The sequence below is a fragment of the Dasypus novemcinctus genome, chromosome 3, assembly GCF_030445035.2.
Source record: "Dasypus novemcinctus isolate mDasNov1 chromosome 3, mDasNov1.1.hap2, whole genome shotgun sequence".
NCBI classification, from domain to species: Eukaryota; Metazoa; Chordata; class Mammalia; order Cingulata; family Dasypodidae; genus Dasypus; species Dasypus novemcinctus.
Genome location: NC_080675.1, coordinates 127,537,690 through 127,561,256, shown reverse-complemented (window position 1 = coordinate 127,561,256; position 23,567 = coordinate 127,537,690). Strand labels below are relative to the sequence as shown.

The 23,567-nt window shown below is 39.1% G+C and overlaps 1 protein-coding gene across 1 annotated transcript in view; it reads right to left on the bottom strand.

Annotated features, from left to right (window-relative positions):
* The window catches only part of UNC13C (unc-13 homolog C), a 738,074-nt gene that overhangs the window by 227,932 nt on the left and 486,575 nt on the right, over positions 1-23,567 (bottom strand). The window contains exon 17 of the mRNA XM_058294229.1: positions 9,444-9,577. Within this exon, the coding sequence (XP_058150212.1) occupies positions 9,444-9,577 (134 nt within the window). The remainder of the gene's footprint in view (positions 1-9,443; positions 9,578-23,567) is intronic.

The window sequence follows — 23,567 nt, the reverse complement described above, 5'->3', positions numbered from 1 at the left end:
TACAATAGAGGCACAAAACAGTAGATTTGAAATCATGAAGAAAGAATTAGTGACATAGAGGAAAGAACAACTGAAATTGAAAAGAGAGAAAAACAGAGAGAGAAAAGAATGGAAAAAAATTGAGCAGTTGCTCAGGGAGTTGAATGATAGTATGAAGCATACCAGCACACATGTTATGGGAGTACCGGAAGGAGAAGAGAAGGGGAAAGGTGTAGAAAGAGTATTTGAGGAAATAATGGCCCAAAATTTCCCAACTCTCATGAAAGATATGAATATACATGTCCAGAAAGCACAATGTATTCCAAATAGAATAAATCCAAATAGATGTATCCTAAAACAAATAATATACCAAATGCCAAATGTGAAAGAGAAAGAAAAAATTCTGAAAACAGCAAGGGGAAAGTGAAAAATCACATACAGTGGACGTCCAGTAAGACTCAGTGAGGATTTCTCTTCAGAAACCATAGAGGTGAGAAGGCAGTGGTATAATATAATTAAAGTACTGAAAGAGAAAAACTGCCAGCTAGGAATTCTTTATCCAGTAAAACTGTCCTTCAAATATGATGCTGAGTTTAAAATATTCACAAATAAACAGATAATTAAGAGATTATGTAAACAAGAATCTAGCTTTTCAGGAAATATTAAATGACTTTTGCAACCAGAGAAGAAAGGAGAAGAAAGAGAGTTTGGAGAGTATAAAAGTGAAGACTATTAGAAACAGTAACAAAAAAAGGTAAAAAGATGGACAAAAATAAGATAGGACATATGAAAGTCAAAGGATAAAATGCTTGAAATTAAGTAATGACTTTAGAACAGTAACACTGAAGGTTAATGGATTAAACTCCCTGTAGCAGTTTGACATTATTGATGAATTCCAAAAAGAAATATTGGATTACGTTTGTAAACTGATTTTTTCCTCTTGACATATTAGATTATATTGGATTCAGAGGTGTACTTAATTAAGTAATTATGTAAACTTCTTGTGTCCTTAGGGCATTCAGTCCCCAACCCTTGGTAGGTGAGGATTCATAGATAAAAGACACGGCAAAGGAGAGTTTTTGATGTTGGAGTTTGATGCTGAAGACTTAAGCTGGAGCCCCAGGAAGTACGCACACAGAGGAAAAGAAGTAAGCCCTGGGAAGAGAGGAAACCTGGACCCAGAGAGAAGCAAGACCCTGGCAGGGAGGAACCCAGGAAGCCTGAATCCTCACAGATGTTGGCAGCCATCTTGCTCCAACACATGAAAATAGACTGATGAGGGAAGTAACTAATGCTTTATGGTCTGTTATCTGTAAGCTCCTACCCCAAATAAATACCCTTTATAAAAACCAACTGATTTCTGGTATTTTGCACCAGCACCCCTGTGGCTGACTAATATACTTCCCAAACAAAAGAAATAGTCTGACATAACGGATAAGAAAACAGGAGCCATACCATACCATCTGTATGCTGTCTGCAGGAGACTCATCTTAGACACACAACAAGATGCAAATAGACTGAAAGCGAAAGGCTGGAAAAGATATTTCATGCAAATAGTAACCAAAAGAGAAAAGGGGTACTTATACTGGTATCAGACAAAGCAGACTTAAAATGCAAAAAAAAGTGATGAGATGCAGAAAATAATAGGAATACTTATTCTCTTTAACCATTTTCTACCAGTATACAAACTTTTCTTCTCCCACCTAGCTTCCCTTCACTACAAACTATTATTAAGCTTATACAGTCTTTTAAATATATATATATATATAGTATATATATATATTTTTTTTTCCCTCTCCATATTATTTTAAGAATTCCAGAGTCCAGGTTATAACCTGCTGACATCTGCAAAGTTGACAATTTCTAAAAAATTTTCTCTGCTTGAATCTACCTAATGAAAAGAGGGAAGAAAAATTTATGTCTATTAGCAAAATGCAACAGATGAAAGCAATCAATGAGTGCTTGGGGTGAGGGGAAAGAGACACAAGGTAGGTATGTCTCTTTTTTCTTTTTTTAAAGATTTATTTATTTATTTCTCCACCCACCGCCCTGGTTGTCTGTTCTCTGTGTCTATTTGCTGCGTCTTCTTCTTTGTCTGCTTCTGTTGCTGTCAGCTGCACAGGAATCTGTGTTTCTTTTTGTTGCCTCATCTTGCTGTGTCAGCTCTCCGTGTGTGCGGCACCATTCTTGGGCAGGCTGCACTTTCTTTCGCGCTGGGTGGCTCTCCTTACAGGGCGCACTCCTTGTGTGTGGGGCTCCCCTATACGGGGGACACCCCTGCGTGGCACAGCACTCCTTGCGCGCCATCAGCACTGCACATGGACTAGCTCCACATGGGTCTCCCATGTGGTAGAAGCCCTAACCACTAGGCCAAGTCCGCTTCCCGGTCTGTCTCATAATGTAGATTTTATCAAGTTCTGAGTAACTACTGGCTAGATTTAAGTTTCAGTTTTTAAGACACCACAAAATAGATTCCTACAGTAGTGCCCTTTGCACCTACCCAAATTTCCTTTGCAAATTTGTAAAATATAATTTCACTTTGGCATCAACTATTATATACTTATTTAGGTTGTATCCGCGGCACCAAAATCATGATTCTGAGTTGTTTTCCTCAACATGCTCCAAAGTTGAATATATCTGCATTTTGTTTGCACTGGCTAAGAAATCCATACCAACTACATGTTTGCTAGAGGATGATTTTCCACAGCTTAACATATTTCTGGCTGTTTCCTCTGTACAACCCACAGTAGTATAATGTAATAGTTAAATCTCAATGATATTGGAGCATTTGGAAATTTGATTTCTCCTCTGCTATTTAATTAATTTACCAAGTGAAACAGTGAATAATCTCTTTAAGACTCAATTTCCTCATCTGTCAAGTGGGGGCAATAATAATTGTGTATTTTAGGACTTAAAGTAGGGTTCGTGTGAGGATTAAATGAGATTTTACATGTGAATACTTCGTGCAGCCTTTGGCACACAATAAATGTTTGGTGCTGATAATGAAATTCTAACTATAAATGAGAAATATGGGAAAACCTTAGATTTCATTGATTCCTGATATAAAAAAAATATTATCACAGAAACCAAATGGAAGTTTAAATTTATATTTTCTAGTATTCGGTCTCTAGAAAGAAGTAGTAGGTAAGGGAGTTATTAATAAAATTAGTAGTATAATCTAGAGTGCAGAGGAACTGTTTTATGCGCTTATGGGAGTAAACTGGTTTCTCAAACTTTGGAAATCCAAAGTTACACACTATTTATATGCTAATTATAAATAATTTCCAAACAACTATTCAAACAGGACTAAAAGAGGTTTGAACTTACTATAGCCTTTTCCTAATGTTATAGGAATTCTTATAAATACTTAAAAGTTAAAACAAGTACTTATAAAGTAAGATACAGTAAGTATTCATATTACATTATTCATATTTGTTTAAAATGTGGCCCTACTCATCACACTGGTCTGAATTAGTGAGGTTTTGCTCTACATAAATTTAATTCTCTAATGTAAAATTGCACCTCTTCATTTTTTGCAATGCAGTCATAGCTTAAATTACTCTACCATTTTTAAAGAGGAAGTTTAAAAATAACTGATCCATTCCAAGATTATTTGAATTTTTCTTGTTTTAATTTACAATTAATACAAGCATAAATGTTTTAAACTTTGAATCCTATGAGACACAACAATTTAATGACTTAGTTTATTATCTTGCACATGTCTTAGTAAAATAAGGAAAACAAAATATATTACTGCCAAGTTCAATAATGATGATTCATTAGTCACAACAGATAAAATTAGAATTCATTAAATGTGAAGAATTATTTCGATATGCAGTTTGTCTTTGAAGAAAATTGTGCTCATTGTTACAAATGTGTAAGTAACAATTCTGTTATTGTGTCATGTATGCAACCTAAGCCTCATTATCATAGAATTCGAAATGCATATAGGTTGCTGTGTTCTTTTCAAATTGCAAAGAAAATTTCAGCTTTTGATAATATGTTCTGCATTTAAAAATACTTGACACATAGCTGTGCCCTTAACTGTTACTATAAAAAGAGAGAAGAGCCAGGAAGAATGAACTTTATGAAGCAGGATTCTACTAGTAAATTATTAACTAGCACGGCAAGTTAAAATTGTGTTTAAGGAAAACCAAAATATATAACATTGCAGTTAAGGGTGCAATCAGCTTAAACATTTATTTGATCATGTGAATTTAATCTAACTGAATATTTCCTGTGGTGATAATGTTTCCTTTGCACCTAGGTTCACTTGTACTATAAGACTAAACAATCACCAATGCCCTTTAAACACCATAACTTTTTCTTTCCTTTTGATAGCCCTGCTTACATTTATAACCTATCGCATTATTTTAATGAAATTGGATCTTTAAATACACCAAGAAAATAAAATTTGCTATAGATTTAGGTTAAATATTGAAATCAGCATTTTGTAAGACAAAAGAATGCCACTGGTAGGTGGCAAAGGAGATGGCCAGAGATAGATTAAATAACTTGGCTAAATGTGCCTGAGATGAATAATAAGTGACGAATAATAATAATTTACTGAGGTCAGGAAACTTATTCAAGCTATACCAGTACTACCAGGGAAAAGATCTGGGGAGGGCAACTCCTCAAATTCACATTGTGGGGCAGGGAGCTTGAGGTAGTAGAGCAGAGCTGGAAATTAACATTTATGGAGCACCTAATTCATGACAGGCACTAGGCTGGGTGCTTTACATGCATTGTCTCCTCAAATCCTGATAATGAACCTATGAGAGCCCCCCAATTTTATGAATGTAAGAAACAGTTTGAATGATATACAAACCTTTTCTAAGATTTGTTCTAAGACAGCTCAGTCTATCTCACACAAAAACCCTCTGTTAGATCACTAAGCCACTTGGCCACCTTGATCTTTGCATATTTAAAACACAGGTCTCTGTCTTTGCTTCTACTTATTATATATATATTTATCCCATTAAAAGTTTTTACAAAATTATTATGATAAAATGAGATTTAAGAATAGAGAAATTAAAGGAAAAATGAGGATTTAGCAATAAAATGAGACCAGTCAGAAATGCATGCCATTAAATCTTATAGAGTTATTAAAAGTGGCCACAAATTCAACACAGATTTCTGGGACCTAATGCAAAGGAGAAAACTGATCAGTTTTATATATTCCAATTACTTGGGAAGCAAAGTTTTCCTGACAGTGAATTCTGAGATAAAATTCCTTTCATGATTACTCCCGAATGACAGTGAGTAAGCACTATATATTAACATTTTCCTACAATAAAGAAACTGCCTATGTTTTTATTGGTCTATGTGCAGCCTAATTGCAATTGGTACTACAAGACATATCTTGTACTTTTCAATTTTTGTGAATAATTATGGTACAGGTTTATCATGACTGGCTCCAGATTTATCATTAAAATATCAGAAATGTTTGAATTGGACTAAAGAATTCAAGCCTACCATTTTTTTCATGGGATCCTTTTCTTAAAAATTAGTCCTTTCATTAACTCAGAGAATTGCTTAGACTCTGACTCTGCCATTTACTAGCTGTGTATTCCTGGGAAAGTTAGTCGCTCCATCCTTGAGTTTCCTTATCTGTAATTTGGGGATGATAATGGTATCCAGCTCATTAGAATTAAATTGGTGATTAAATTTAAACATTAAAATGTAAATATACTTCATACAATGCCTGATTGCAGTTTATTACATATAGTATATGACAATGATGATATTTATAACATATAAATGATTGTGTCTAAGTCTTTCGGCAAACACAATAAAACTGGAAAATCAAAGATGGAAAATACTTTTTTTTGAAAGTTTCAGAAGTGGTTGAATTAGTACAATTCTTATCAAACATTCTTGTAACAGTACTTTCATGTCTTACAAAAAAATTCTCATTTTCTCCAAATAATGCACTGTTTTGGGAATTTTCAGAGAAACATCTGATCCATTTGAAAATTCAGAATGACTTTAATTAAAACTTAAAAATGGCATTTTTTTTCTTTTATCCCTTTACTCAGGTGGCTTTTCAGCCCATTCTCCTCACCGTAATCTCCAGATTGCTTCTAGGAACTAAACTGCTTAGATCCCAAGAGTCAGAATTGAAGCATTCCACTACACTTCAACATTAATCTAACTTCCAGACTACTGGAAACGATGTGTCATTCCATAAAATATCATATTGAGTTAGTTTTGTACATTGGTTATAAAGATCAGAGCATCATTAAAAGTAGCTGCACACAGTCAAAAGGTAATTTTTCTAAGGTTACTTTGGGTAGTGGAGAAACAAGACTAAACTGCATTGTCATATTTTACTGGAACCCAGGAAAATCTGAACTAAGTTTAAAAGGCAGAATATTGGCAGGAGGAGCCATGCTTTACAGAGGCTAGGCAAGAAGCTCCTTCAGAGGTGAAGGAGTCCCAAGGGTGTGTAACAAGCAGCTACAGATAGGATCATTCAAAAAGTAACGCAACTTTGCTGCTCTCCTCACTTATGCTTTTCCTTCTGAGCATCCTCTCTCCTTTCACTCTGTTTATTTCCTGGTGTCCTTTACATCATTTTGATTTATTCTTAATTTTGGATTACTTATTTACAGTCTTCTATACTGGCAAGTTCCAGAGAGCAAATATAAGGTGTGTGTGTGTGTGTGTGTATATACACACACACACACTATATAGTTTTTTCTTATTGTGCAAAACTTTTCTCATCAGGTTATCTCAACCAGTGGTTATGGGTAAAGCAGTTTAATCCTGGAAGGATCCTGAGTGTGACAGGCACTGTGATTAACCAGTATACAATTCAATTAATTTTGTACATCTCTTTTCTCCAATTAAATCCTTGTGGCAGCAACTTTGTATAGTGCCAGTTATATAATAAGTGTTTGATAGATTTTTGTTAAATTGAAATGGGACTTGAAAAATTATAAAAATTATAAAAGTGCTATGGAGCAGAAAAGAAAAGAATAGAATAAACAATTAGAGTAAAAGGAAAGAATTAAATATTTACCCTATCTTTCCTGCACATATTTTATTTTGGTGTAACCAAGTAAATATCCCTAGTTGATGAAAGAAAATTCTTTATTGAAAAATTCAAATTAATAAATGTTAAAAGAATAATATTAGAAAACCACCTGTTTTAGTTTCCTAGGCTGCTCAAGCAAATACCATGAAATGGATTGGGCTAAAAAATGGGAATTTATTTGCTAATGATTTTGAGGCTAAAAGAAAGTCCAAATTAGGGCATCATAAAGACAGTGATTTCTCCCCAAAGACTGGCATTCTGCGGCTGGCTGCTGGCAATACTTGGTCTTTAGCTTGTCGTATGGCAATGCACATGGTGGCCTCTCCTGGCCTTTCCTTTATCTTCTGGATTTCCTTAATTTTGGCCTCTTACTTCCTGTGTTTTTGTCGCTCTCTCTCTCTGAATTTCACTCCACTGATAAAGAACTCCAGTAATAAGATTAAGACCCATCCTGACTGAGGTAGGCCACACCCTCTTAACTGAAATAACCTCATCAAAAGATCCTACTTAAAGTGGGTTCACACCTCCAAGAATAGATTATATTTAAGAACATGTTTTTCTGAGTCACATACAGCTTTAAACCACACCACCATTGCGCAGACCTTCATGAAATACCTGATTTTGTACATGACTATAAATGGGTGAAATCATTAGAGGAAAGGTTGATGGGGAACTTTAAATTGGAGACATTGGGCTGCCAGTACAGATCACTCTTAGTTATCCTTACAGAAGAATAAACAGATTTAATGTGCCCCATGTGATGTAATATGAAGTATCCATAGCCACCTGTCAATAATAATTGCCATAAAAATTACCTGAAAGTTTGCTTCAATAGCTAACTCTCAATGATGGGAAATATAGAATATAGAGGAACAAGATGAATAACGGCACAGGAGGTGAACAGAGTAATACAGAAAATGAAATATTCTAAAGGACGATGGATGTGGTTTCTTCAAGAAATTAATGGCAGGGAATAAAAGAAAATGAGTGAGTCCTGAATAGAATAGAAGAGACTTAAGATTCATACTAATAATATATAACATGTGGACTTTATTTGGATCTTGATTCAAAGCAACCAAGTGAAAAAGGTATTTTTATAAAAAGCATTATTGTTTATCTTCCTAGTTGAGATGATGGCATTGTGATATGCAAGAAAATAGCCATGGTTTGTAGAGATGAATATTGAAATATGAAGGGATGAAATGACATGATGTCTGAGAGATTTATTTAAAATAATTCAGCAAAGGGAAAAAAGAAAATGAAAACTCAAAAGTACAGTTGAATGGAACATGACAAATCTTGGTAACTGTTGAATTTTGGTGATGGCTATGTGATGATCCATTGTATAGTCTCTCAAATTTCAACTATGTTTTAACACTTTCGTTACAATTTTTAAAATCTAAAAATAACTTAGGGAAGCAAAAAAAAAAGCAAATAAATCAATAACTGTAATATTCTGAATAGCATGAGTTCCAAAAAAGAAAGAACAAGATGAAAATCCCTGGACAGAATAGTTTAAACCCAGCCTCCTTGCTGCAGCAAATGTAATATGGTATCTTTTAAAACATAAAAATTGAAAATAATATTCTGTCTTATCCGACATCTTTGAGAAAATAAAAGCAGCATATTTTATCTTTGCAAATGAAACAGGACATCTTTGAAAAGTGGTTCATTTTCTACTCAATACCTTGAATCTTCTCTGATATATGCTCTCTTATTACAGAGAGAAAATCAACTGAGCCATCACTGTATGTATATTTTTGGAGGAAGCTAAAAGAAATCACAGACAATAAAAAAATGCATGCAAACGAACAGGAGCAAAGAAAGAACATATTTCTGCCTATATTTTTGTCAGCATTACAAAAACAAAATAAAGTTATAATAATTTAAAAGGAATGATAGTAAAATTTTATAAATATTTGAAAAGAAATAAAAGTTCTTACTTTCAAACAGATATAATGAACCTCCCCTTTGTTATATATTAATAAGAGTAAGTCTAAAAGACTTTCATATCTAAATATAAATTGCCCACTGTATATAATATTTGGACATAACATAGGTACCTGAATCTTGATATATCTAAATATGAGTTAATATGTACTTCTTAATTGATACCTTCTCCCGTATTTTTTTTTTGAGACAATCGGTCATGAAAGGAACAAAAGAAAACATTCAGCATTAAATAACAATTAAATCTTGAGAATAATTTTTCCCATATCTAAAGAATCATACTCTATGAGACTCAAACTAAAAGTTCATAATATGACTGAATAACAAATGACATTTATTAATAAAATAAAAATACTCTTTCTACAATTTAATTTTGGAAAAAGTCATTATTATGAGTATAAGATGTGCTTCCAATATTTTTTTCTCTTTACTTTAATGGAATAAAATCCATTCATTTTCAAAATGGCATACTTACTGATTCAGGATAGGTGTGTAGGAAGTTCTATCCTCATCAATAATAGTGACCATCAGTGTAATAAGTTGAGGCCAAAAATCCAAATTCTTGGTCGTTGGTCCCTGATCTTCCCGAGGAACGTCCAGTTTCTTACTCTGCTTGCGAGGTCATACAACATGCAAAAGAAAAATTTAGATGGAATGACTTTAGTTACAGATCACTATCAGAGAAAAGTGATTATGGAGTAATTCATAGATCATGTAACCCAAATGTCTTAAATTCAGATTTCATTTCTTCATTGAATGACAGCCCACTGGATAAACTTATAGCGGCACAGGCTTGTATTTTTAAAAGCTTTGGATCTGGAATGGAGGTTTCTCTTCTCTTAATTTAATTCATAACTTTAGGAATTGTTTTTGGAGGAATTATCACTTTAATGTTAATTCTTCCAAAGGGAGAAATTGAATTTTCTGTCTACAAAAGTGTGTGTGTGCGTGTTTGTGTGTGTATGTATGTAAATTTAGCCTGCTAAAATAATTTGCTCAAAGTCACATTGGTAGTAAGTGGGCAGAACTAAAGTGTACCAGGTTATAATGTCAGTGCAGTTAAACCCTACAATATGTTCACATTACTCGAATGTCCTGGACATCTCGCACTCTACCCACAAATTTATGTAGTATCCTAAGGCTTTGTAAATATATCTTTCATTTTAAAAAATCGTATTTGAAAACTTTTTAATTATCACATTGTCTGAATCCCCTACTCTTATCTCTAGAAAGCAGAGGATGGCCTGGGATGAATTACATTTTCATTGAGGCTAAGCAGGGTACAATTACCATCTTGAAAGTTTTACATATTGACTTCATACTTGACATATACAACTCTTTCAATCATAAAATCAGATAAACTATTCTGATTGTTTGGTGTGATGGATATTCTTTTTTTTTTCTCTCTCTCTTTTTCTTTTATAAAGGATGTTTATTTGGAGTAAAAGCTTACAGATCCAAGACTGTGAAAAGTCCAACTCCAGACACCATAAGAGGTGCTTGCTCATGTAAGCTAGTTGTTGCATGTTGAATCAAGAGGCCAGGTGATATCTGCCTGGTCTCTGATATCCCATCCTGGCTATACCATCTCCTGGAGCTCAACTGAGGGCAACCAAGCCATAAGTCTTGACTCTTACTGGGCCTCTTCTCTCAAGCATGCCTGTTTCACTTTCTTCCCAAATTCAGCTGCAGATTATCAGGCAAATGGCTCATTTCTCTGGGGCCCTCAGCTGCTTGAGCCTCTCCTTTCTGTTACATGGCAGGATCAAAAATGGTAGAGCTCTCTTCTCTTTACTCTTTTAAGATAAACAACCTATTTAAAAAATGGGCAAGAGATTTGAATAGACACTTCTCCAAAGAAGAAATACAAATGGCTAAAAAGCCCATGAAAAGATGCTCAAAATCACTAGCTATTAAGGAAATGCAAATCAAAACTACAATGATTGTAGATCCCCCCAGGGCCCACTGGATGGAACGTGGGAGAGTGTGGGCTATGATGTGGACCATTGACTATGGGGTGCAGTGAAGCTCAGAGATGTACTTACCAGGTGCAATGGATGTGTCACAATGATGGGAGCGAGTGTTGCTGTGGGGTGAGTGGGGGGTGGGGGCAGTGGGGTTAAATGGGACCTCATGTTTTTTTAATGTAATTTTAAAAAATAAATAAATAATTAAAAAAACAAAAAAACAAAAAACTACAATGAGATATCATCTTACTCCCATAAGACTGGCAGCAATCAAAAAAACAGAAGACTACAAGTGTTGGAGAGGATGTGGAGGATTGGGAACATTCATCTACTGCTGGTGGAAAGGCAGAAGGATCCAGCCATTCTGGAGGACAGCTTAGGGGTTTTTCAAAAAACTAGCTATAGATTTGCCATATGACCCAGCAATTCTACTGCTGGGTCATACCCAGAAGAACTGAAAACAAGGACACAAACTGATATATGCACACCAATGTTCATAGCAGCATTATTCACTATTGCCAAAAGTTGGAAGCAACCCCAATGCCCATTAACAGATGAATGGATAAACAAAATGTGGTATATACATATAATGGAATACTACTCAGCTGCAAGATGGAATACAGTACTAGCACATGGGAAAACATTGGTGATTCTTGAGGACTTACGTTGAGTGAAGCAAGTGAGGCATTGAAGGACAAATACTACATGACCTTTCTGATATGAAATAAGTAAACCACGCTGTCTCAGAGAGGTAGAGACTGCATGATAGACTTACAGAAAACTGGAGAGAGAGGAGGGTTATGAGCTGATGGCTACAAGGGTAAGATCTATGCTAAAGTGGAGGTAAGTATTTGTAAAGAGAAGGGATAATATGGGGGCATAGGGATACTATTGGGTGGGGCTTTGCAGGCTTGAGTGGGGCTAGGGTTGGAAGGATGGGTTAGATGGCCCACAGAATTCGGAGGAGGGTTGGGGGGAACAGTTGAACATGGGAGATTGTCGGGTATGTGGTTGAAACAATAATGTTGAGAAAACTCTTTAGAAAATGTAATAACGATGGTTTACCTGTTTAAGGTGCTTAAGGGGGCAGCATCTGGCACAGGGGCAGGCTTCTAGGGAGTGTGTGAGTGCTCATCTTGTCATAGTGTGCCATATCATTGGGTGGAGACCCATACAATGAGTGTAAAGGTGCACCCACATCCTGGGGAGACCTGATGTTCTCAAACAGAGGGGAGGGTGTCTCTCCAGAGAATTGGTGGCTCCCAGTGGGGGAGGACAATCTAGTATATCAAGCCCTCAGCATTGCTGCAAGTGTCCATGAATCTGGTCCTTTAAGCAGGGAAGCTTGGTTGTCACTATGGGCCCTCAAGGGAGGGGGAGAGAGGAATAGAATAAATGGAAGCAGGGTAACTGGGGGACAATGGAAGTGTTCCACAAGATCGTGCAATGATGGATATAGGACATGTTAAATTTCACTGAAACTATATAAAAGTCTATAGGCTAAAATGTAAACCATAATGAAACTAAAAATTTAGAAAATTGTACAGTCTAAAATATAAACCATAATGTAAACCAAAATGGAACCATGTTTGATAGCTGTTTCAATATCTGTACATCAGCTACAGCAAATTTAATATAAACATGTAAAAAAGATCATTGCTGGGGAAGGAGGAAAAGGGTTTGATGTTGGATATATGGGAGTCCCCTATATTGTACTTGTGACTTTACTGTGATCTAAAACTTTTTTGAAGACAAAATTAAAAATTAGAAAATAAAAGGATATTCTTCTTAAGGTACTTCTTTTACATTTACTTTTTAAAATTAGGCAAAAATATAAAGGAAGAGATAATTTTTCACTCAGGTAATAAATGGGAAACATATGGATTGGGAATCCTGACTATTTTTGTGAAATCACTTATACACTTATAGGTCCAGTAAATTAAGAAATTTCAGATTGTGGCACAGGAAACTCATGGATTCTCTGACCAAAAAAATTCATTTCAATTTTATCTGACCCAATCTACTGATTTATCCCACTGCCATACCTTGCCAGATCAGCCACCCTGGGCTGAATGGTTGTATACTGCATATCTTCCAGTGCTGCCCAAGATATGTAACTATATTTGGATGAGTCATTATCCCATTATTGTTAGAATTTACATTAAAATATAATCCCATAGTGAATCCTCTTAACACTAGAGACCTCTACAGACAGACTATAATATACCTTTAGGGACATGTATTACCCTAGGGTACTTCCAAGCTCTGCTGATTTACCTTACTACTAAAAATGTAGAAGATATTGAAATGTGAAAAGATAAATTAATATGGAAAAAAAAAAAAGGAGTGGCTGTCACAAACTACTTCAAATAACCAGATAGAACTATAAGCAGTCTCCAAAAGATCTTAAGGGCCTTTTATACCTGATCCCTGAGAATCACCTGAAACTTTGGCAGCCTTCATTCTTTAATTCCTGAGGCTATATAGGTATATCAAAATAGACTGGTAGATCTTCTAAGAAGAAAAAGGCAACAATATAGATTTACATATATCCAGCTTTGCCTACTTTAACCTAATTGAAATTTCTTTTTTCTTTTGTGTACAGAACTGAAGTATTTTCACAGTAATGTACTTATTATATTGAGCTCAATAGATTTCTCTCTCTGTAATAAGTATTTAGAAATTCAGAGAACCTGAGGATTTGTAAAGGTTGTAAATAAAATTATTTCTGATGGCCTCAGTGGACTCTAATACTATTATTAATCATTATGATGTGTTCATAGCCAAACTATACGTCTAACATATTTTAGGCAATGTGATTAAATGAAAGAAAGTTAATGTAGAAGATATGTCTAGCATCAAACTCACTTAAAATCAACTCACAGTGTTGTGGCAAGGAACAGAGACAGAAGTAGTTGAAAATGTATTATTTCCCAAGTCCCTGAGCTGTCAAAAATGATACTTCTATCATTCTTTTTTTATGACAGAAGAGGATTATTGATTTTAGTATTTTTGCATTAAATTCTGCCTCAGAATAAATGAAATTAGATGCTGTATCTGTCAGTTTTTAGGAAGGTTACCATAATTCAGTGCTTTCCCTATTGTAATAGTGCATTTTAATAGACTACATAGATGGGGCACAAATATTACAATATTTATTTGGTCTTCTAAAAATTAAATTTTCTAAGTAACACTTTATTTGGAAGTCTACTAGAGTATTTGACCTTATGGTTGGGAAAATTTAAGGTAATGGTAGAATTTAAAAAGCTAATAATAGGCCATTAATATTAATTGCAGCCCTTATGAATTACTATCTGTCATAATAGGAAAATGTAGCTATTTAAGCAAATAAAATAACTGTAATTTTATAAAACTATGGCTGGGTAGATCAGTTTTAATTATAGTGATTATTATAATCATGGCTAAAATTTATTTTGTTTACGTATTGTGAAAAGATACATGAATGAAAATCTGTGAGAGTCTAATGGAGATAGGGTTTCATGAAAATGAAAAGTTGCCAGGATATATAATTAGCTGAATAAATTTGTAATGGACATGCTTATCGAAAGATATTTTACTATAGAAAAACCCTTACAGACAAGCTGATAAGGTGTACACTACATTTTCATGACATTAAATGAGATAATATCAGGATATTTCAACAAATAGAGGTCAATATAGACAGAGAACTATTTAGGCAGGAAAAAAAATGGAAAAAACAGACATCTTTAGTTAGTAGAACTTAACCTAACACTTCTGAAATTGCTTTAGAATAGCTCTTTAGCATTCCCTGTGTTCGTTCAGTGACCATATAATGGTGGATTACCTACTTGAAGGAGCTGGCCAGGGGACGGTGGGGAGGTAGACATCTGATAGATAAATGAAAAGGTGACATGTTTGAATGCAAAAGCACATGACAGATGCATATTTGTAGAATTACTAGTAAGATGAGGTGACAACAGTTTTTGACAAACTTTTTCTCTAATATTAATTTTTTTAAAGTACATACCTTATTCAGATTTCCTTAGCTTTTATTTTTAAGGAGGTACTTGAGGATTGAATCTGGGACCTCATACATGCAAAGCAGGTGCTCAACCATTGAACTTACACCCACTTCGCATACAATAGGCTTAAAAATTTTTTTTAAATTTATTCAAGTATATCACTCATATATAAATATACATAAACAATAAGTGTATAGTAATAGTTGTAAAGTTACAAAACAAACATAAACATCATACAGGAGTCTCATAACTCACCCTACCACAAATATCTTGCACTGTTGTTAAACATTTTTAAATAATAATTAAAGAGCATCTTCAAAATATCAGGGCCCACTGGATGGAATGGAGGAGAGTATGGGCCATGATGTGGACCATTGACTATGAGGTGCAGAGGTGCCCAAAGATGTACTTACCAAATCCAATGGATGTGTCATGATGATGGGAATGAGTGTTGCTGGGGGGGGGGGGGGAGAGGTGGGGTGGGGGGGTGGGGTTGAATGGGACCTCACATATATATTTTTAATGTAATATTATTACAAAGCCAATAAAAAAAAAAGAAAAAAAATATTACTGCTAACCAAAGTATTTTCCCCCAAACCACCCTATTATTATTATCTTTATATCATTTATATATGAACATACATATATAATAAAAGTTGTGAACTTACAAAGCAAACATGCATAACATCATACAGGGGTCCTATACATCAACCCTCCACCAACACCTTGCATTGTCTGAGACATTTGTTACACATTATGAAAGAATATTGTCAAAATCTTACTACTTTTAGTCCTTATCTTACATTTGGTGTATTTTTCCCCAAACCCACCCTATTATTTTAAAATATATTTTTATGACAGAAGTTGTAAAATTACAAAACAGCCATGTGCATATGCAGAATTCCAAAACAACACCCCTCTATCAACAAACCACACTGTGGTGGAATATTTGTTACAAATTATAAGATAATATCATCTGATTGTTACCACATCCATAGTGTACATTTGGCATACATTATCGATACACCCCCATTATCAACACAGTACATCTTTGGCATAGATGCAAGAATATTACATTATTACTTCTAAACACAGTCCATGAGTCACTCCAGTTGTATTTTTCCCATGCTTCTCCACATTCCCAACACCCTGCAATTGTGATGTCCATTTGCTCTAGGTAACAAAGGACACTCCTGCGTCTGTACCATCAACCACAATTCTCATCCACCTCTGGGTTTACTGTGCTATTCAGTTCCTAGATTACTCTCTAGCATTCTGTCAATTGGCATTTACATCCCTATACTACCATTTTCAGCCACATCCCCATTTATAAACTAGCTCTTACTCACTATGTGTTACCATCCACTCTATACATTTCCACACTTTTACAGTAAAGCTAATTAAAACTTCTACACATATTAAATATCGGTAGTTCATCTCAGTCCTCTTCTTATCTCCTTTAGGAATCCACCAGCTACCACCACCTCATCTTAAGGACCTTAAATATATCATAGTAAGAATTCAGCACTTAATCTTATTGGGTATCCTTTATATGTTATGCATTGCTTTTCTCTTGCTGTTCTCAGAATTCTTTCTTTGTCTTTGGCATTTGACATTCTGGTTAGTATGTGTCTTGGAGTTGGTCTATTCAGATATTTTTTTGGAATGGGAGTATGTTGTGCTTCTTGGACATGGGTATCTATGTCCTTCAGTAGGTTGGGAAATTTTCTACCATTATTTTTTCAAATATTCCTTTTGCCCCTTTTCCCTTCTCTTCTTCTTGGACACCCATGACACATATGTTTGTACACCTTTGGCTGTCCTTTAGTTCCCGAAGATCTTGTTCAATTTTTTTCCATTCTTTTCTTCATCTGTTCTTTCATATGTTCACTTTCAGAGGCTATTTCTTCAAGCTCACCAATCCTTTCTTCTGCCTCCTCAAATCTGCTATTATATGATTCCAAAGTATTTTTTATCTCATTTATTGCTCCTTTCATTCCCATAAAATCTGATATTTTTCTATGTATGCTTTCAAATTCTTCTTTGTACTCATCCAATGTCTTCTTTTTTTAAAAGATGAAATAGACTTTATTATCTTTTTAAAAAGATAGATAGAACCCACAAAATGTTACATTAAAAGATATGAGGTTCCCATATACTTCATTCCCCATACCGCCCACTCCTCCCACATCAACAACTTCTTTCATTAGTGTGGTACATTCATTGTATTTGATGAATACATTTAGGAGCACTGCTACACAGCATGGATTATAGTTTATGTTGTAGTTTACATTCTCTCCCAGTCCTTTCAGTGGGTTATGGCAGGATATACAATGTTCTGCATCTGTCCCTGCAATGTCATTCAGGACAGCTCCAAGTCCCAAAAATGCCCCCATTTCACACCTCTTTTTCCCTCTTCCTGCCTTCAGCAACTATGACCACTGTCCCCACATCAATGATATAATTTCTTCCATTGCTAGGGTCACAATATTTCCATAGTAGAATAGCAGTAAGTCCATTCTAATCCATATTTTATTCCTCCATCCTGAAGATACTGGGATGGTGATGCCCACTCCGCCTCTAAGTTGAGAGGGTCTTAGATCCCATATGGCTGATGGATGGATCCATCCCATCCACCTGAACTTCTTGCACTTGTAGATTCTCTTGGTTCCTTGGTGTGGTGGTTGGCCATCCTCATCTGCTTGTTAGCTGACCTGGGGAAGTCCAAAAAACTGGAGAGTAGGTGTTGCCACTGTGCTGAGGCTAAAGGCCCAGCTTGGCACATGGACAGTCCAGAGATTCAAATTCCCTGGCCCAAGTGCAAGGGCAAAGACCAATGAGAAGGATGGTCCAATGATGGGCCCTTGATACTGATGATTATGCTTATGAGACTGTATGCTTAAAATTTTACCTTGGCCTACAGCTTCAGGGTGTCTAAGAGTTACCTCCTGAGAGCCTCCATGTTGCTCAAATGTGGCCACTCCCTAAGCCAAACTCAGCATATAAATGCATTACCTTCCCCCCAGCATGGAACATGACTCCTGGGGATGAGCCTCCCTGACGTCAAGGGATTACAGCCAATCACTGACTGGAGATGCAACTAGAAAAATATCTTGAATAAAAGGTAATGACAAATGAGTTTATATGGTGAAGAGACTTCAAAATGAGTCGGGAGGTCCTTAGTGGGGTCACGCTTTTGCACATCCCAGCAGGAACCCAAAGACAGCCAAAGTAGATACAACCCCAGGTAGTGGTGCTCCTGAGGGCTATGGAGACACCCAGGTCCTATGGTCATGGCAGATAGCTCCGGAGTTCAGTGTCTTGCCATTGGGCCCTACTTTCAAAATTGTGCTCCTGAGTGTGATAGATTTGGACTCAGATGTGACTCTGTACACATGCCTTTTCTGTCACTTTTACTGAACCAATGTCTTAATATTCTTAATCTCTTTAGCCATCTCATTCAATTTATTAAGGAGATTTGTTTAAACATATATGATTAGTTGTCTCAACTCCTTTATGTCATCTAGAGGCTTATCTATATTCCTTTAACTGGCCATATCTTCCTGTTTCTTGGTGTGGATTGTAATCTTTTGTTAGTGTCTTGGCATCTGACCTACTAGAATATTTATTATGGGTGCACGTTTTCTCTTTAGTTTAGGGCTTCCTGCCCTTTCTCCCTTGCTGGTTGTGTAGTAAGAACCAAGGATATAGTCAGTGCTATAACTGTGGAGGCTCAAGTTGCCCTCACTCTCCCAGGGACCAATGAAGCTTCTCCCAACTTTCTCCTTTTCCAGGGGTAGGGACAGAGTTACAGCTGTGTGGAATAATTCAAGTCATGCAGGCCTAGACTGTAGTTGCCCAGAGAGATTGATGAAGCTTTATGCCCCTTTCTCCCCTGCATGGGGTAGGGATAGAGCTGCAGGTGTGGTTAAGAATCTAGGTAATAAGATGATTGCAGTTGCTCCTGTAGACTTCAGATTATTCAGTCTGTGCCAGCCAAATGTACCTGCAGGTACCTGGATCATCTGTTGCAGGGCCTACCAGTTTCTTCCCTACCAGAGGTGGGTCTGAAGCTTAAGCTAGGGCTGTAGGCTGATCTGGGTGAAAGAAACCGGTCCCTACTGTCACTGTGATTTTCGGTCAGCCTGGTTTCCCTTCATGCTGGGGATGGAGTCAAAATGGTGGCCACTAGCCTCTTTCCAAATTAGACATGTTCAAATTTTAGTTGTCTTAGGGTTATACTTTAGTCAGCTAAATCTATTAATCAGTAGCTGAAATCGGTGGCCAACCATCTCTTCCTCCCCTGTTTTTGGATAATGGAGCTTACAATTTCAGCCACAGAATAGCTCCTTGGGTAGCTTGCATGGCCAAAGTAAGATGATCACCAGCCTCCACAGTTTGGTCTGTAATTTCTGAGAGTCTTGGCAGGTCCCCCAGCTTCCTCCCCACAGGGGGTGGGGCTGGGGCTTACACTAGAGCTGCAATTTGACCTGGATGGAAAGAAACTGGTCCCTACCAGCACTGTGATTTTCAGTCTGCCCTGCTTCCCCTCATGGTAGGTGCAGACTTAAGATCGTGGCTACCAGCCTCTTTCTGACTTGGATAGGTTCAAACTTTAGCTGTTCTTAGGGTTATACTTTAGCCCACCATATTTACTCATTAGTAGTTGAACTTGGTGCCCAACCATCTCTTCCTCCTCTGTTTTTGGGAAGTGGAGCTTCTAATTCAAGCTGCGGAATAGCAGCTTGTGCCTCCAGTGGAGAATGGACACAGGTTTCCATTGAGAGGAGCACTCTAATTTCAAATTTTCTCTGAAGATGGGCAGTCTTCTCCTTACATTCCTTCAAGGATGTTGCAGGATGCTCTTCTGGTCTCCTGGAGCCCCCAAATAGGAACTTCAGATAGCTCTGGGTGTTCACTAACTAACCTGTAGCAGGAGTTGACTCTAGGAGAGCCTTACTCCACCGCCATCCTTCTGGTTGTCTCTAATATTAATTTTGAAGGATGTGTTACACACATGCATGTATGCACATATACACACACACACGAGTCATGCTTAAATTGTATAAGAAAAGTTGCTTATAAAAGTTAAATAGGTTATTTTGAGTCTTCTCAGTGCCTTTAATATGCTAAGAAGTGTTACGGTTCTCTAAGATGTTGGGTCTTGTTGCTGCATCCCTTCCCCCAGCCTTTGTTATTTCCTTCCTCCAGCCGTTGCTGTCCTTCCCGCCAGTCCCGCCCACGTTGCCAATATATAATCTGCCTTCTTCCCTGGCTACTGCCTACCTCATAGCCGCCTGCACAACTCCGCCTATCCACTACCGCCCCGTAGTTAACCCGCCCCAGCTCCTGCCCCTCCCTCTACCCAACCCTATATAACCAAGTGTATTTCCGCAATAAAGCAGACTTGTTCCTGCGCTCAGGCTGTCTCCATGGTTTTTACCGCGTGTCCCCCACGCCTGGAGAACCTAGGCCTACACGCTGGCCTAGGGGCTTCCCGCCGAGCCGTGGAAGGCTGCCCGGACCTCGTGGGCCGCTAATCACTGCCAGCGAGCCCACACGTGGGGGCTCGTCCGGGATCCTTTCCTTCCACCGCCTTACGGCCCCTGTTGTCTGCTGTTGCTGTTGTCTACTGGCGACCATTTCAGCTCTCCAGGTAGGGACCCCGTCGCCGTCTTTTCTTCTCCCACTATGGGCACCTCCCTCTCTTCACACCATACCCCTCAGGTTCGGCTTTTAGCCGCCCTGCTTGATACCAATGGGGTTCGCGTTTCCCTGAAACAGCTCCAAAAATATTGGGACTTACTACTCCCCTTCAATCCGTGGCTCGCCACCTGCCAGCTCTGGAGCCCGGACACGTACTCACGGCTAATAGATCGAGTTACCTCTGCCATAGAGCATGAAAGGCGGTCTTTTCCGCCCGGCCTGCTGCCTACTCTTGTGGCCGTTCGTGCCTGCCTCCTTGGTGCACCATCCGAAGTCATCCAGGACAAATCGATCAAACAACCCAATTATTATGAGCCCGATGATCTTAGAGACACGAATTCTCTGTCTGACTAGCTCGCCGCAGCTCTCGAGCGCGAGCCTCCCCCGAGTGCGAAACCGTTTCTGTGGCTCCTCAGAATAGCGGACCTCCTCCTCCTTCCTCCACCCCTGCCCAAGATGGCGTGCTTCCTGCTTCTTCCTCACCCGGATTAGAGCCCGCCGGCGGGAACAAAGGCGCTTCCTCTCGCCTTTACCCGCCCCTTCCTGTCTCGTCATCCCCCGGGCCAGCCCCCGGAAATGATGTAGCTTCGCCGCCATCTTGGCCGGCCCCCGGAAATGATGTAGTTTCGCCGTCATCTTGGCCGGCCCCCGGAAATGATGTAGCTTCGCCGCCATCTTGGCCGGCCCCCAGAAGTGACGTAACTTCGCCGCCATCTTGGCCGGCTCCCGGAAATGACGTGGCTTCACCGCCATCTTGTCCGACGCTCAAAAGGGTCCCGCCACCAGCTTGTTGCCGCCTTGACGCTGCTAAGCTGCCACTCCCTCACTTGTTTCCCGCTACCGCTCATCCCTCACCACCACCATATAACGGCGACTCCGGAAGAGCGCACCCTTCCGCCCCTCAGCTTTACCTGCTCAACCCGCTGCCTACGCCACAGCGCCCTCAGACCTGGCTTCCCTTTACGGCCGAAGAGATCAAGACACTGCGAAAGGCCGTGAAAGAAGATGGTATAGGTAGCCCATATGTCCAACAATTGTTAGAAGAACTGGGAGTTCAACTTGCGCTCCCCTATGACTGGATTTCCTTAGCCCGCGCCATCCTTCCGCCCAGTCAGTTTCTTGAATGGCGTGCCTATTATCAGCATGCTGTTGAACAGCAAGTAGCAGAGAACGCCCGCATCGGTGTCAGAGATCCACCGGACGCCTACACCGGAATCAACGGCTTTGCTAATCCTCAGTCTTATGTCAATATAGATCCAGGGTTTTGGCAACGAGCAAAGAACCTTGTCCAGCGGTCATTTTCGCTAGTCTCCTCCAAGCAATCTACCAAATTTGCGCAAATGCTTCAAGACCCACAAGAGACCTTTCCTGCATTTGTTGCACGCGTTCTAGAAGCCTGTCAGCGGAAAATCACCAATGAAGACGCCCAATTTATGTTAGCAAAAGAGCTTATTCTCGACGGATGCCTCGCACCCTTCCGGACTGTCATCCTCTCTCTTCGCGACAAGCAGATACACGAGTGGGTCTTAGCCTGCCGAGATATTGACCCTCAAACTAAAGCGCTTACTACTGCCTTCGCCTCCGCCATGGCTGTGTCCTCTGCCTCTGCTTCTGCCTGCTTTCGATGCGGTCAACCTGGTCATTTCATCCGCGAGTGCCCTCAACAAGCGGCTCCCCGCCCTGCCGAGGCACTGCGCCGACCGAGAGGCCCCCCCACACCATGCCCGCGCTGTGGAAAAGGGTACCATTGGGCTGGCGATTGCCGTTCCTCGCAACAGCCTTTAAACTTCCAACGGGGCAGGCCTCAGCCCCTCTCCCAAGAGGCCTTCAAGAGAGCTCCAAAGCCCTAATGTGGACAATGCCTATCACACGTCACCAGAAACCTTCCCTCGAGCTCAAAATCAACGGGCAGTGGCTTGAAGGGCTCTTAGACTCTGGTGCTGAAATCTCTTGTATTCCCTTTGAAATCGCTGCCTTCAACCACTGGCCCCTCGAAACCGGCCCTCAAGTCATTGGCGCCACGGGAGCTGCTACCTCCTGGAAGACATCACAGCCTTTGCATTGGAACGATCGAGAAGGTCACGAAGGCCAAATTCGTCCACTCGTCCTTTCTTCAGTTCAAACCATCCTGTGGGGACGAGATGTCCTCAGCCAGCTAAAAGCTCGAATCACCACAGAAGCCTTCTCAGCCGCGCTGCCCCCCCCCTTCTAGGGGCCACTGCTCCTGTCTCAAGACCTGACCCTATCCCTCTGGAATGGGACACAGAGGAGCCCATCTGGGTCGAGCAGTGGCCCTTGCCCGTGCACAAGTTACAGGCTCTCTCTGCCCTCGTCGAGGAACAACTACAAGCGGGGCACATTGAGCCGTCCACCAGTCCCTACAACTCACCAATCTTTGTCATTAACAAAAAAAACACTAGCAAGTTCCGCCTTCTCCACGACCTTCGAGAAATCAACAAGCACATCAAGCCGATGGGGTCACCTCAGCCAGGCTGCCCCCATCCTACTGCAGTCCCCCAGTATTTTCATGCGGCGACCATCGACATCAAGGACTGTTTTTTCTCCATTCCTCTTCACCCGCGGGACTGCCCACGATTTGCATTTACAGTCCCACATACCAACAACCAGGGCGCAGCACGCCGATTCCAGTGGAGATTGCTACCACAAGGTATGCGGAATAGCCCCACCATGTGCCAGCTTTATGTCAACTGTGCCCTCGAGCTGTTGCGCTCTCATTTCCAGCCTGAAGAAACATACATCATCCATTATATGGACGATCTTCTCTTAGCAGCGAGTTCTAGCACCCTTCTCAATGACCTGCTTTCTGCAGTGATGACCAACCTTTCGAGTCTCAGGCTTACCGTACAGTCAGACAAAATAAACCTCAAACCTCCTTTTCAATTCTTGGGCTTTCATTTCCAT